This window comes from Mustela nivalis, assembly GCF_964662115.1.
Source record: "Mustela nivalis genome assembly, chromosome: 7".
Classification (NCBI taxonomy): Eukaryota; Metazoa; Chordata; class Mammalia; order Carnivora; family Mustelidae; genus Mustela; species Mustela nivalis.
In genome coordinates, this window is record NC_139026.1 from 16,668,809 (window position 1) to 16,684,422 (window position 15,614).

Genomic DNA, 15,614 nt, shown 5'->3' on the forward strand with positions numbered 1-15,614 from the left:
ATTTAACTGGAGTCCATTTTAGCAGCATAACTGAGAGAGATGTATATATACATATTTTAATTTTTAAATTTTTAATTGGGTTTTAGGAGCCATTTAAGCCAATACCAGGGAAAACCCTGCTTTTACAAATTCACTTCTAAGATATTTTAAAGCTTACCCCATCTAGTTCCATGAGGGGTTGGAGTGACAAAATCCAGGACCATTACCTTCTTGTCATATTTGGCTGCCTCCTAGAAAACAAAAGCAGTAAAATCAATTGGAAAGGTGAACATGATAGACTAGAAATGGGCTTTTAAAACTCTAAGCTAGTCTTACTAAATTATAGTGCCTAAGGCATAACCAGTTATTACTGCCTTGGAATTTCATATACAAGATGATTAGCATGATTCCAAGATAAAAATTAAGCAATATTCAGATAGTCCTAAGAGTAGTTTTAAAGAATATGCAGAGTACAGTTGTAAAACCGTCAGCTGGAAACACCAGAATCCTCTTATAAAATTCCACTCACACAATAATGCATAAGGCAATAATCTGAAAAACCTGGTCATTTCTAAGCAAAAATAGAGTATCCAATTAAAAAGATTTATGATAGCCTATATAACTCTTAATTCAATCTGTATCCTATAAGCATTTTTTAAAGAACTTTTAAAGTTTTATCTAATTCAATATCTAGGCAGAATACTGGAAACATTTTTCTTCTAAAATTGTCAGATTTCTTAAAATTTCATGTGAAGAGCCAATAAAAGTTGATGATATCTATAAGGTTTCCAAATCAATTTTAGAGAAGTGACAACAACAGTCCTAAGTTCATTTTACAGAGTATCCTTTATCCTTCTCAGAAAATAAGCTTTGTGTATTGGCGACGAGACCTCCAGGTTATTTGAAAGGACTGAGCCTATGAGTCCTTTAAAACCATCAGAACTAGAGTAAAACACAACTGCTATTACTCCTGTATCATTTACAACAGAGTAGTGCTTCATGCCGGACACTGGCCTGCTCTCCTCATTTGGGCTGCTTCGTTTGAACCTACTTTTACTCATCCACAAGCTACACCTCAGGGGAGTATAACCAACTCATCTTTTAAAAGTACCTGTTGGAGAAGGATGAAAGGCCCCAGGCCCCTCACACACGGAAAATGTATCTCAGTTTAGGGCCAGAAGCCTCACTCCTTAACATCCCTTATATATACACCCTCCACCCCCACTACTCCTAAGCTGGAGTTAGTGGTTATTCTTGTAGTTCAGTTCATATACAAAGGAGGCAAGCATTTTTAACGATTAAGTTTAAGAAATCCAGCTGCTCTCCATTTTTCTATTGGGGATGAGGGAAATCATCAAAGTGAAAACCTATATTAGTATTTATAAAGAATAAGATATGTAATTTCAAACCACTTCTATAAGCCTGTATTAACAGTCTTTGAAAAGTCAGCCAAACTTAAAATGAATCAAATTGCGTCCCAAAATATTGGCCCTGGTACTGGTGTACAGAAGTACTTTCATAAAGAAGATAAAGTTCAACCTGGAAAAATGATTTATAAAACAGTTCCTTGGGACGCCTGGGTGGCTCAGTTGGTTAAGCAGCTGCCTTTGGCTCAGGTCATGATCCCGGCGTCCTGGGATTGAGTCCCACATCGGGCTCCTTGCTCCGCGGGGAGCCTGCTTCTCCCTCTGACTCTGCCTGCCACTCTGTCTGCCTGTGCTCACTCTCGCTCTCTCTCTCTGACTAAATAAATAAAATCTTTAAAAAAAAAAAACAAAAAACAAAAAAAAAACAGTTCCTTTATAAATATGTCCTGCCCAATTAATGTGCAAAATGCCCCAAGAGTGGCTCCAATTCCAGTCAGGAATATGGCTCTTCCCACCAACACCCAGACAACACACAAGGAGCCTTGCCTTAGCAGCTGCCAGTCCTCCTGAGCCCCCTCCGATGATGATGAGGTCGTAGTCATAGGCCTCGGGGAGATCCTCGGAGCCATTCATTTTCAGTAGCTTTTGAAGTCTGCCTTCCTGATAAGCCTAAAGAAAAACAACAGTGGGGGAAATAATGGAACTTAAAAACAACAAAGTCTGAAAAGTTCTGTGAGAAAACTTTTCTTTAAAGAAAGGAATTTTTAAAGCAAAAGGAATTTTCAAAGGAAGAATACTAATTTATATTACAGCACCCAACTAGAAAATGTGTAACGCTCCTTTCAAGCGGTGAGCAGCGATGTGCTTTCCTTAGGACTTGCCTTAGGACAAGTACCTTTGCACGTGATGGAGAGCTGCCGCAGAGACGTTTCCACAGTACTTCTACGTACATTAGGGCCTGACATTCCAACAAAATCAAACTAGTCCTAATCAAGTCTCAGAATCAGTCCTTTTTTTCCTAGAATTATTACACCAGGATTCAAACTAGGTTCTTAAAAACATGTGTACTGGGGACGCCTGGGTGGCTCAGTTGGGTGGAGGACTGCCTTCAGCTCAGGTCATGATCCCAGAGTCCCGAGATCGAGTCCTGCATCGGGCTCCCAGCTCCATGGGGAGTCTGCTTCTCTCTCTGACCTTCTCCTCGCTCATGCTCTCTCTCACTGTCTCTCTCCCAAATAAATAAATAAAAATCTTTAAAACATGTGTACCGTATGTTTTTAATAAAAGTATCAATTCCAGGAATGCCTGGGTAGCTCAGTCGGTTAAGCATCTGCCTTCAGCTCATGATCCCAGAGTCCTGGAATCCAGCCCAGAGGGCTCCCTCTGCCTGCCACTCTCTCTCTGACAAATAAATAAATAAAATCTTAAAAAAAACTATCACTACCAGTCAGCAGCATCTTTATTTTCTACTGTCAAAGGTACCACAATGAGTAGGCTGAGGTCTTCAGTTAAGACAGGGTCCTGGCAAATGGCAACTGAAAAGGATCAGCCAAATACTTGAAACTTTTCTACATTGTTTAAGTAAAAATTCAGAAAAATATCATTAGTTGACATTGTACTGCATGAGAAATTAAATATAAAAGTCCCTGATTTTCAAAGGCATTTTCTTTTCTTTTCTTTTTTTTTTTTTTTAAGATTTTATTTATTTGACAGACAGAGATCACAAGCAGGCAGAGAGGCAGGCAGAGAGAGGGGGAAGCAGGCTCCCGGCTGAGGAGAGAGCCCGATGCGGGGCTCGATCCCAGGACCCCAAGATCATGACCTGAGCTGAAGGCAGAGGCTTAACCCACTGAGCCACCCACGCACCCCTCAAAGGCATTTTCAATAAGCAAAGATAAAAAGGAGGATGGAGGAGGCTAAATGAATAAACACGACTCTACAAAGCTTACTTTTTTTAAGAACACATTTAATTTTTTATTATATATATATTCTTAGTTTTTTTAAGTAATCTCTTCATCCAACATGCAGCTTGAACTCACGAACCTAAGATACTCTACTGACTGAGCCAGCTGGGCGCCCCTCAGGCTTACCTCTTTCATCTACCTGTGCACGAGGCCTCCTGTAATTTATTTAGGATTTAGTTTCCATGTACTTGCCACATAACAAGCTTTGTAATATAAATATTATAGACTTTTCATTTTTTAAAAACTATTTCATTCCACTAGCTTTTTATTTTTTTTTTTTAAGATTTTATTTATTTATTTGACAGAGATCACAAGTAGGAAGAGAGGCAGACAGAGAGAGAGAGGAGGAAGCAGGCTCCCTGCCGAGCAGAGAGCCCGATGCGGGACTCGATCCCAGGACCCCGAGATCATGACCTGAGCCGAAGGCAGCGGCTTAACCCACTGAGCCACCCAGGCGCCCCTCCACTAGCTTTTATACACGTTTCATATTAGCTTGGAAGAATGTTCTGGTGATATATTTAATATTACCTTTTATTAAAACAAAAATCTGTGGTAACGTGAGACAATGGTTAGAAACACTGTTAACAGGCACTAAAAGTTTTTGTAAAAATCCAATTTTAATCTCAACAGTCAAAAAGACCCCCCAAACTTACCAGCCCAGACTGCGTATTTTTCTCCTGCCTACCATCAGCTGTAGGGGGTGAAAGGCAGAGCTTAGGGTCAGTAGAGCAGGGTTCTTGGGATGCGGAAGGGGGTGCAGTAGAGGAAGGTGAAGGAGGAGGCACGGCACTGTGGCTGGCCCTTGGCAGAGTGGCAGGTACACACGGTGGCTTGGGGACTGAAGGGAGCACACATGGACACCAGCAACAATGGGGATCAGACGGCCTCACCCTGACCGTCTGTACAAAAGGTCTAACATGAGAGGCTGGTAAACACAGCCAGTACTCTCGAACTTGCATTATGGCAGAAGCTCCTCCTTCAACAGAAGGCACTGTAGGGGGAAAAACAATCTGGTAATAACAATAGCCATTCAGATCAAAGGATCAATATAAACTTCAGATAACAAGCATTACTCCCTAATTGCTCTCAAGGAGCACAGGCTGACTTGCTGACTTAAAAGAATTAACTAATAAATGCAGCTAGATGTTCTTCTGGAAAAATAACATGACCATTTTTAATCTCAGCCTCAATTTTATCTGCAAGTACAGGACACAGCCAGTGCTAAAACACAGTCATTGGCTGTCTAAAGGGAAACTACCCATTTCATAACCACCCCACTTAATATATCTACTAGAAGAAAGAAAATGCACTGTCATGCTGAAAAGCCACATACTCCCTCTACCAATGTGTAATCTGTTCCATACTGAAATTCTGGATCACACCGGATTCTCACAGTTCATGCTGGAAGTAAAACTCTATCAACCAGTGTACAGATTCTACAAAGAAAGCTGAGTGAGCCTGAACTTTATAAAGTAAAATCAGTAAGATACAGGAAACTAAAGCATTCCACTGACCCCAGAACTAAACATGTTGTTTTAAAATTGTAATCCAACTTAAAACTGAAATTCTGTCAATGAGGTCCAAGTTAAGTGGTTTCCCACGTGAAATATATATGTAAGATGGATTGTAGAAAACAGCTCCCCCAGGTGTGTACAGATGAGTAAGGAGAGGAGGAGAAAAATGTCCCCTCCAATTATGTGTTAGAAATAGTGACCACCAACTGTAGTAGCTGACAAAGAACAGGAATTCTTAAACTTTTTAGTCTCAGGATCCCTTCCAAGCCTTAAATTATTTAGGGCCCCAAAAAAGCTTTGGTTAATGTGAGGCTTATTTATAAATTTTTGTATATTAGAAATTAAAACTAAGAAAGAAATTTTAATATTAAAATATTTTAAATCATTACAATATTAAAAACCCTAAGTATTACTGTTAAACAGAACATTAACAATAATCTTTTAATTAGTGGGAAGAGTGGCATTTTATATCTTTGTAATTCTCTTTAATGTCTGTCTTAATAGAACACCGCTCCTGTCTTTTCTGCACTTAGTCTATTACAACATCACCTGTCTGGAAAATTCCATGGTAGACTTGCAAAAGAGTTGTAACAAAACAAAAAAGCATCTTAGTAGTATTATAACAAAACAGGTATGGTAGTATTCTAACAGTAGTATTACAACAAATATTATAATAGTAGTATTATAACAAAAAAAGCATCTTTTTTAAAAGATTTTATTTATTAATCTGACAGAGAGAGAGAGAGACAAGCAGGCAGAGTGGCAGGTGGCGGGGGGAGGGGGGGCAGGCTCCCCACTGAGCAGAGAGCCCGATGTGGGGCGCGATCCCAGGACCCTGAGATCATGACCGGAGCCAAAGGCAGAGGCTTAAACCACTAAGCCACCCAGGTGCCCCAACGAAAAAGCATCTTAGTAGTACAGAAATAATTCTGACATCAAGGCCTTCCTCTTAGGGCCTCAGGAGGCCCCAGAAGAATGCAGGCCGCACTTCTGAGAACCACTGCTTTAGGACTTAAGTGTAATTACACAACACCTTACACCTGCAGGTGTCTGCCAGCCTTAGACACTGGATATTCTTCCCTTTCTTCCATTTGTCTCTCTCAGGAATGTCTCTCCCCCACCCCACCCCTAGCGAAACACTGCTGCAGACTCACCTTTGGAAAGGCACAACACAGAAAGTAATTCTAGTGTACCAGATCTCTTTAAAATTAATCTTTATGTTTCCTTTCCCCCAAACATGAATCTTACCCACGTGTACCAGTTTTTACCATTACACATCAGCTCTTGCGTTAACTGAGATGGCTTAATACATGTGCTCTACCACTCACTAAGCCAGGTGATGTGGGCTGATCACCTAACCCCTAGGAGTCTTTTTCATTTTGTAAAATGAAGTTAACATACCCTTGTACTTCACCAACCTGCAGGATGTAAGTGAAATAATGACTATCAGAGCCCAGTGGCTAGTAGGGTCAAAAAGATCTGGCAGAGTCCAGCAGATTCCCCCACACCTCCCTGCACCACATCTCCTCTGAAATGCCCTCTTCCCATCAAATCCTGATAGAGTACATAAACCACAATGTTAAATAATTTTTATTCAGTGTACACAAACACATTATCCTTTCCAAAGTAGTCTTTTAGGGCTGGAGGTGGAGGTTCTTTTACCAACATTCTAAGACTCCAACACAGTGCCCGTTTCTTCCATTAGGTCTCCCTCAAGTTCCCAAACAACATTTTCCTTTTGTTCCTCCCCACTCCATCAACACATTATCATATCCTTATACAAGGCAGGCAGAGGAGACTTCACTACAGTCGTAACCGCAACCATGAGGACAGACTTAAGAAGTTGCACTGGTATGTTTAACAATGGAGGAATTATAGGTGGTCTCCAAAAACTGAACCAGGCAAGAAAACAGATTCTGCCCTCAGAGCCTCTGCAGAACCAGCCCTACTGACACCCTGATTTATAGCCCAGATAAACATATTTGAGATTTTTAACCTTTAGAGCTATCAGAGAATACGTTTCTGTTGTTTCAAAGCCACCAAAAGTTTGGTAATTTGTTACAGTAGCAAAAGGAAACCAATACACACACTGAAATAGAAATTCCATGAGAGATGGTCAATTTTCTGACCACCACTTTTTTCCCAGTTCCTAGAGCAGTGTCTGTACAGTAAGCCCTCAAGCAATTGCTGAGGAAATTAACAAGTGCCATTCCAAGATTCTAATCGCTTGGTAATGGAGTTCCCCAAACAAAGGCAAAAGCATGAGGAAGTCAAGAGAAGGGAATCTGCTTTTCCCTCCCCCTCTGCCCTTTCTCCCTGCTTGTTTTCTCTCATTCTCTCTCTCTCAAATAAATAAAAATCTTTTAAAAAATTTTTAAAAAGCTGGGGAGCCTGGGTGGCTCAGATGTTAAGCATCTGCCTTCAGCTCACGTTATGATCCCAGGGTCCTGGGATCAAGCCCCAAGTTGGGCTCCCTGCTCAGAAAGAAGCCTGCTTCTCCCTCTCCCACTCCCCTTGCTTTTGTGATCCCTCTCTCAGCGTCTCTGTCAAATAAATAAAATCATATATATATATATATATATATATATATTTTTTTTTTTTTAAAAGCTACAACTTCAGAGAAGGCCCCCCAAACTACCTTCCCCCTAAACCTCTATATGCTCTATTAATGGTTTTAGTCAAGTCTCCAATACTCTCAATAAAGAGATGGCACTTAACAGAGGAACCTGGAGAGGAGTTTAAAAAAGGGGTGGAGGGGGGGAGGCAGGATACTGTTGCTACTAACAGATAATTTTCCTCTAATAGCAAAGCTCTGGAAAACCCAGGGAACTTGGTTGGGAAAGACAGGCTCAAGTGAGGATCAGCAAGACCAAATGATACTCGCTTGACTGCTAAATAAATCAAAGGGTGGTAGACACCAGGAGGGTTAGCATTCCTTCACATGAAAGAAGGGAAGGAATGGCTCCTTCAGAAAACTGAACAACTTTATGAGAAATATCTATTTCGGCTGAAACCCTCAACTAATTACTAAGAAACTTGCGCACACATAAAGATTGCTCTTGTCAATCTTGACGTCATTTACTTAGTCTTTGGACTTCCCTTCGCTCTATCACGCTGACTTAGTAGAAAAGTTTATTGTTACTTCTATGCAAAACAGATACTTATCCATTTCCCAAATCATGCCCAATAGCAAAATCCACTACTATCAAAGATTAAGTTCCTATAGGGATCAAGAAAAGTAGCCTTCAGGCACCTGACTGGCTGCATAGTCAGTATGCAACTCTAGATCTCTGAGTCCTGAGTAAGCCCCACGTAGGACATGGAGCCTATTGAAAAAAGAAAAAAAGAAGAAAGAAAAGAAGCTTATTTAGGAATGCTCCATATTTGAACTTGTTTTCTTAAAGACCCAAATTTTTGGCATAACCTTAAAACAACTGCAATCAACAAAAAGAAAAAAAAAAAGCTTATATGGTTAAGTAAAGAACATTTAGGTTAAGTTAATTATATATTTCAGTATAGTGAGAGATCATTTCCAGGCATTTAAAGCCTTAACAAGAAACACAAACTGAACTAGGAATATTCAAGGGTGTTACACAATGAAACACCACTGATTCTGAAGGTCACCAGCAGAGATTACAAAGTGTCTGGAAACCAGAGGCTAGGGAAGAAAATACCCATGTAAAGACTATAACTGGTTTTGTGTTTGAAATAATCTGACAAAAATATCTTCAACTTCTGAGGAAACTAATATATAAAGTAACCCAACTGTCACCCAGGTTAGCATTCAAATGGAATAGTTGTTTTTTTTTTTTTTAAGATTTTATTATTTATTTGACAGAAAGAGAGATCACAAGTAGGCAGAGCAGGAGGCAAAGAGAGAAGGGGAAGCAGGCTCCCCACCGAGCAGAGAGCCCGATGTGGGGCTCGATTCCAGGACTCTGGGATCATGACCTGAGCCAAAGGCAGAGGCTCAACCCACTGAGCCACCCCGGTGCCCTTCAAATGGAATAGTTTAAAATCAAAAAGAAACAACTCATGAATCTCTGGTGCCATAATTTCTCACAATTCCATGTATTTGACCTCCGTATTCCCCTGCCTAGAATACCTTTCTTCTATCTTTGACCAATCCCTACTCACCTTTCAGCATGCACTTAATTGACGCCTCACCTAACAAAAGTAGAATGTCTCTACAGTAGATAAGACAAATCACAGGAGAAATTATTTAGCTTATGGATCTCACTCATTAATCTTAACTGAGTCCTCCTTGAAATGAAGCATGACATCGAGATTTTTTTACAGTATTATCATTGTTTATTCACTGCCCTACGGATAGTCTTTTTGCCTACTTTTTTCCCCCACTCTTCCCCCAACCTTGTCAGGTGCCCCATCAAGTTCCCTCTAACAGAGGAAGCAATGCAGTATCAAATAGCATCATAAAATTGATTTTTTGGTAAACTATCAAATGCCTCTTATGAATTCCAGAACTAATTTTTATTGATAAAGTCTTAAAGGGCATTTAAAAAAAATCTTCCCACAAACATGCCAGTGAATAATTTTTTTAATAACAGAAGATCATGACAACATTATAAACTACCAAAAAAAAAAAATACACTGCACAGTAAAACAATTTCTGGCATTTCTGAAAATACTTTCTCACTTTACATGAAATAGTTATGTGCTTCTGCTTGATTTTACTCTCCATTTTGAGATACTTTAGAAAAGCCACAAACTGCATCCTACATGAAGAACAAAAATCCCTAGTAGGAGTTTGTGATCATAGCCTCTGAAATTTCAAAAGTTGCCACAATATTTTTCCAGTCCTGTAAACTCAAAGATATAACTCCTTGTTTCCTGCCATGAGAACAGGGATCATTTCCCTCACCCACTTGGTTAATATTAATTGGCTCTAATATTGGCAGCCTGTCTTGGTCAAGCCTTAGTCTCGCAAAACCATCCCTTATAATGAAAGAAACATAAAATATATTCTCCACAGTACGAGAAAAAGAGTTTGGATCAATCACAAACTCAAAATAGGACACAGGAGTATCAGGATACTTCTGAAAGTAAGTTTGCAACAATCCCAAGATTCTTTCTACTTCTTTTTCTGTTGTTTCTTGATTATTACTCAGGTCCAACTTCCTCAGCTTTGTAGGCATATCCCCATTTTCTTCCATTTTGAGAGCTTTTTTGAGGTGTTCAAGTCGGGGCCTTGGTGCAGGTTTGGACTTGAATGAACCAAAAATAAAGTGGAATGTCTCAGCTTGCAAAATCCAGGACGACGCCTCCTTCTGTACTGTGTCCCAGAAGGAAAGAACTATATTATCATCAAAGCCACTCAATTCCTCATGTTCCTCTTCCATCCAGTTTAGACCCACAAATATAAACAGAAAGTCACAAAACGCTACTTGGTTAAAAAAGCTCATATCGCAATTTAGTTGCTTTGCTTTTTCTTTACCCAAATCAGAAGCCAGAACAAGAAACTGGGCATCGAGAGCGGCTTCTCTTGTTCGGCTCACTCCATCAAACAGGACATCGGCTTCTTCCAGCGCCAAGGTTAACGAGTCGCTCACGGTGTTCACTAGGTCATCACGGTTCTGCTGGACGTTATAGATGAGCTGCCGGTACTTCTTGCGGATTTTCCGGCATTTCTCCTCGTCCCCCCCAAGCCCTAGGAGGCTGGGGTCTATGCTGGCCTCCCCATAGCTGAGGTCGTCAGCCCCCAGCGCCACTCCCACCTTCATCGGCTCCTCCCCATCATCCGCCTGCTTCACAGAGTACGCACTAGCGGCGGCGATGGTCCCCACTGGCTCCTCTCCTTTCTCTACACCTCCCCCGAGGGAACCTTTCTCATCAGACATTTCCGCGACCGGCGCTCTCAGGGGACACTCTGCTAACGGCCTTCACAACGTTTTTCCTACAACAGCGGAAACTGAAGGGGGTCTATCGGAGCGGAGGATGTCCGCCCATGCGCACTGGCGACGGCCCGGAGGCCCCGCCCCAGCTCGCTCCGCCTCCCAGCGGCCCCGCCCCGCGGAGCCCAGACCCAGTGCGTTGGCAACCAGCTCGCTGTGGCGCACAGAACACGCGCAATAATGGGCCCCCCTCTCCACGCTGGAATAATACCTGCTCAAGCGTTAGCCATTATTTTAGCAATTACTGACAATGTTCTCTAGCTTTCAAAGAAATGCAAAAACTCTATGGGGGGAGGCGGGAGGCTATATGTTCTGCACTTTAAACCATTTGCTGTCACATAATGCAGTTAGGTCAATTAGGTTTTTCGTTCTTACTCTGATTTAAAGGTAGGGTCTCTGGGGTTCTGTCTTTTTGAAAACTAAGTCTGGCTATGCTATAAACTGCCTATTAAGCCAAAAATCAGGAGTTGCAGAACGTCCACCACAAATAAGCTGAATTCTCAGCACTCAGTTGCAAGGTGCTGTCTGGAATACATTCTTCATTACGCAAATGCACATTAGTAAATAAATACCTTCCGGGCCCTCAAAAGCCAGACCCCTTCCAGTCAAGAGAGGTGGCAGACGCCCGGCAAGTGAGCGTCTGAGCCAGCCCAAGGCAAAGGTGGGGGACCCTCCGGCATTACCCAAGTGACCTAGGTTCTCCACCACCCAAGAGTGGAAGGATAAAGTGGGTTCAGCCTCTGCAAAAGAGCAGTTTATCAGGAAACCTGCCAAAGGGTAAAGGCCACAATCTCCCAATGGAGATAAATCTGAACCCTGAAAGGTGATTAAAGCTACAAAGATTTTAAAAGCAATCTGATATAAAGATATGAAAGCAAATGCTGTGAATCAAGTGACTACATTGGAAAATTCATCCACTAGTTCACTGGAAATTCAGTACAGTTGGAACAAAGGGCTTACCTCATCAGTCTCATAAGCAGCAAAGTATATGTAACAATAAGGAATACATTTTGTTTTTAAAGAAAACAAAAAAAATGCACTCTCAACCCACAAACTTTTCACTTCAACAGGTGCCCCTTTAATAGGGCAGAGGACACCACAGCCAGAACACCACACTGTACCTGTCAACCTGGGTTTCAAGGCACCAGGAAGTAAATTAGCTCTATATTGCTTCTTATGAATCTAAACTGGTTCATTTTTCCTTGTCTGTAGCAGAAAGTTTCTTACAAATGCATGAACAGCACAACCTAGTATTCAATTTCTCTAAACTTTTTATATTATTCTTCAACTACCACAATTTTTCTTTTCTTTTCTTTTTTGTTTTTTAAAATTATTTATTTATTTGAGGGGCACCTGGGTGGCTCAGTGGGTTAAAGCCCCTGCCTTCTGCTCAGGTCATGATCCCAGGGTCCTGGGATCTAGCCCCACATCCGGCTCCCTGCTCAGCGGGAAGCCTGCTTCCTCCTCTCTCTCTGCCTGCCTTTCTGCCTACTTGTGATCTCTATCTGTCAAATAAATAAATAAAATCTTAAAAAAAAAAAGAAAAAGATTATTTATTTGAGAGAGAGAGAGAGAGAAGCAGAGGGAGAGGGACAACCAGACTCCACACTGAGCCCCATGCAGGGCTCCATCCCACAAGCCTGAGATCACAACCTGAGCCCAAATCAAGAGCTGGAAGCTCATATGACTGAGCCAACCCAGGGGCCCCCATCATAATTTTAAATAGAGGTAAAATTCAGAGGAAAAAAACATTTATTTTCCAAGAACACCAGGCCTTATGGCTATTCATGCATATATATTATTCTGCTCTATCAGACTGAACCTCTCTGAATCAAGAATCTGGCCTTAAATCTTCAAAGCAAAGCTGTTTTCACAAGGATACATTTGAGTACACACACTGCAATATATAAATGAATATACATGAGAAACTTTGTTCCAGCACCTACTGCAAGCTATTTGGCACAAAACTGATTTCACAGATTAGTGGGAAAAAAATAGATCCAACACACTGAAAATAAAAGTTTAATGCTTTTCAGAAAGTCAACCTTAACTCTTCTCTGAAATAAAGAAGCAAGAGGAAAGAAAAACAAAAGTGCGCCCCCCAGGATCACCACAGGACCATCCATATTTTCCTCCCCAAGTTTGACCATTTACAAACCATTTAAGTATGTTTTAAATCTTAGATGAAAACACCCAGCTAATTCCAAGTTCCAAAAACAAAAACATTTCCTTTTATAGTTCACCATATTCTTGAGGAGCTTCTGATATCCTTTTCAAATTCAGTAAAAGCAATTTATAAAAGAATTCCAAAAAATAAACCAACCTTCCCACCCTAAGGTACCTATTTTCTCCTGTCTCAGAGGAGGGAAAACAGGCAGATACCAATTTGCTCTATACAGAGGCTTTCATCCAAGAATTTCAAAATGGTTTAGAAAAATAAATGAATTCTCCCAACCTGCTTATAAAGTATTAATAATACCATTTACAGGGATTTCTCAGGAGATAACAACCCACACAACTTGCTCGGAGCAACAGAACACATCAAGGCAGGCATCATATTATTAAGTAGTATTTCCAGTGCCAAATTCATTCATTCTATACTAGCTAGATCCCTGTCCCTAAGAACCTTGGTAACATGTAACTTAGCTCACCCTCAAAAAGTCATACTTGCATAATATTCTGCCTTTTTAATTCTGCATTTAGAGCACAAGGTTTTAATGTTGCTATAAACTAAAAATCTCAAGTCTAATGATTTTCCTTAATCATTTAAAAAAATGGGATTTCTACACTCATGAATCCTGAAATCACTAAATAGCAATTTTCTACCCTGAAGTCCAATTACTCGTAATAATTATGTAAATGTACCTTAAAAAGAAGGAACAGCAATAAATAATTTCAGTTATACTGGTAAACTTCTCTTTGGATTGTTAACAGAGAGCAAAAGTGCACTAGCTCTTCAAAGACATCACTAAAGTCTACCATCCCCATTCAGTAAGGCTAGTTCAGGCAACCACGACACACAGCTTGGCCTCCAAGATAACTCAGCTCTTCTCCTCCCCTTTTCCTGTTTCAGGAGTTGCTGTCAAGAGCTCAACATGGCCCTACATTTCCTTTCTTCTTTTCTTCAGTTTTTTATATTTTCCGTCCCCTTTGCTCCAAGTTCAGACTCATTCATTCCCAGCTCCTAGGCTCTCTCCCACAACCCCCAGTGCACAACATGAACATGAGATGGATGTCACAGGTTAAAAGCCTCTCTGCAGCCAAACAAAAAAAAAGAACTTACCTAGGGTCCCTGGGTTTTTTTAAGATTTTATTTATTTATTTGACAGAGATCACAAGTAGGCAGTGAGGCAGGCAGAGAGAAGGGGAAGCAGGCTCCCTACTGAGCAGAGAGCCCGAAGTGGGGCTCAATCCCAGGACCCTGAGATCATGACCTGAGCCGAAGGCAGAGGCTTTAACCCACTGAGCCACCCAGGCGCTTCTGGGTCCGTGGAGTTTTAACCATAGGATTAATCTGTAACAAACGGGCACAGAAGAAACCTCTGGGCCAAAACCGGGGCCAATCAGGTTTGGGTCCAACACTCAAGCAGATATGCTTATTCTGCTATGAGCTTCCTCCCTGAACTTTTCTGTTCCTTCTTTCACAGCAGTTTTCTCTCCCCTCATCCTGCCAGGGTATCTATTTAATACTTAGCTGAAAAGAGTCTCACTGATAAAAGTGCTAGTCTGAGTTGTCAGATTAGCAGGATGTTAGGTATGTTTTCTCTTTCATCTGAATTTCCTTTAAGGTTATGCTTGAGTGTATATGGTTTTGCTTTGGTTGGTGTTTTAATATTTAAGGTAAACTTTGCCAGGATCAAGGCAGATACACATTTTTTTAAATAACCATGGACAGGGGAAGGAGGCAAACCTGGGTTCTAATCTTGACCTATTATTAGTTTTTAGGTTCTCTTAGGTGGGTCGCTTAACTGCTCAACCTCCAGTTTCCTCATCTGTAATGTGGGAATACTACTACTTACCCACCATAAAGCTACTGTAAGTATTGAAGGAGAATTGCGTGACAGATCAGATAATATTTTCAATTACTGAATACTCAGTAAATCTAAACCATCCCAAAGATAGCAAATATTTATTAATAAACATTAGAAACCAAACAAAAAAGTATACAAATCAGTAACCTCACTCTTAGGACAGAAAAATATTTTACTCCCTATTCCATATCCATCTATCTGTAAGGAGGAATACAGGAATATACCCAACTACAACTAATACCGGTGGGGAAAAAATTGCCATATAATGCAATTTAAACATCTACTAAGGTTTCAGCTAATGGAAGTGTATATAGTATTTTAAAGAGATAAAACTCTGTGCTACGTAATCTGAAGCAGGGTCTATTAAGAGTCTGAAGTTATTCTCATTGAGTGATTTCCTTCGATTTCAGCAGATTCTTTAAAAACAACAGCAACACAGTATCCAAAAGAGGCTTCAAATAACTGTTCTATCCAAATAACATGGCTTTACTGCTAGTGAAGTAAAAGATGACTGTCAAGTCCCACAAAATAATGCGGACTTGAGCGTTTAAATCCTTTAGAGTACATAAAGCCGCCACGCTTGCTTTGTGGCCAAACACTTCACCGACAGCAGAAAACCCAGTGCTGGCCGACTTACCAAGTCTCAAGAACTAACATAAACAAGGGTGTGGGTTGAGAATAGAACCTTTCAATTACAAGAGCAATTACCAACTCTTTTAGGACACACCTCAGAAATCAGCAATGACCAGGAGCATCATTTTGATAGACTATGGGGAAGGCGGCACTGGCTATGTGGTTTTTAAGGCAGTAGCCTTGCAGGAACTCACTCTGGAGGCCTAGGCTCAGA

General features: G+C 40.8%; 2 protein-coding genes across 4 annotated transcripts in view; both read right to left on the minus strand.

Annotated features, from left to right (window-relative positions):
• TXNRD1 (thioredoxin reductase 1) overlaps positions 1-15,614 on the minus strand; it is a 116,928-nt gene that overhangs the window by 41,559 nt on the left and 59,755 nt on the right. For all 3 annotated transcript variants that reach the window (XM_082739075.1, XM_082739076.1, XM_082739077.1), the window contains 2 exons: positions 1,893-2,015; positions 158-230 (listed from right to left, as the gene is read on the minus strand). In XM_082739075.1, coding sequence (XP_082595201.1) covers positions 158-230; positions 1,893-2,015 — 196 coding nt within the window. The remainder of the gene's footprint in view (positions 1-157; positions 231-1,892; positions 2,016-15,614) is intronic.
• Positions 9,113-13,170, minus strand: EID3 (EP300 interacting inhibitor of differentiation 3). The gene has a single exon (XM_082739092.1). The coding sequence runs from the start codon at positions 10,680-10,682 to the stop codon at positions 9,582-9,584; it is 1,101 nt and encodes a 366-aa protein (XP_082595218.1). The 5' UTR covers positions 10,683-13,170; the 3' UTR covers positions 9,113-9,581.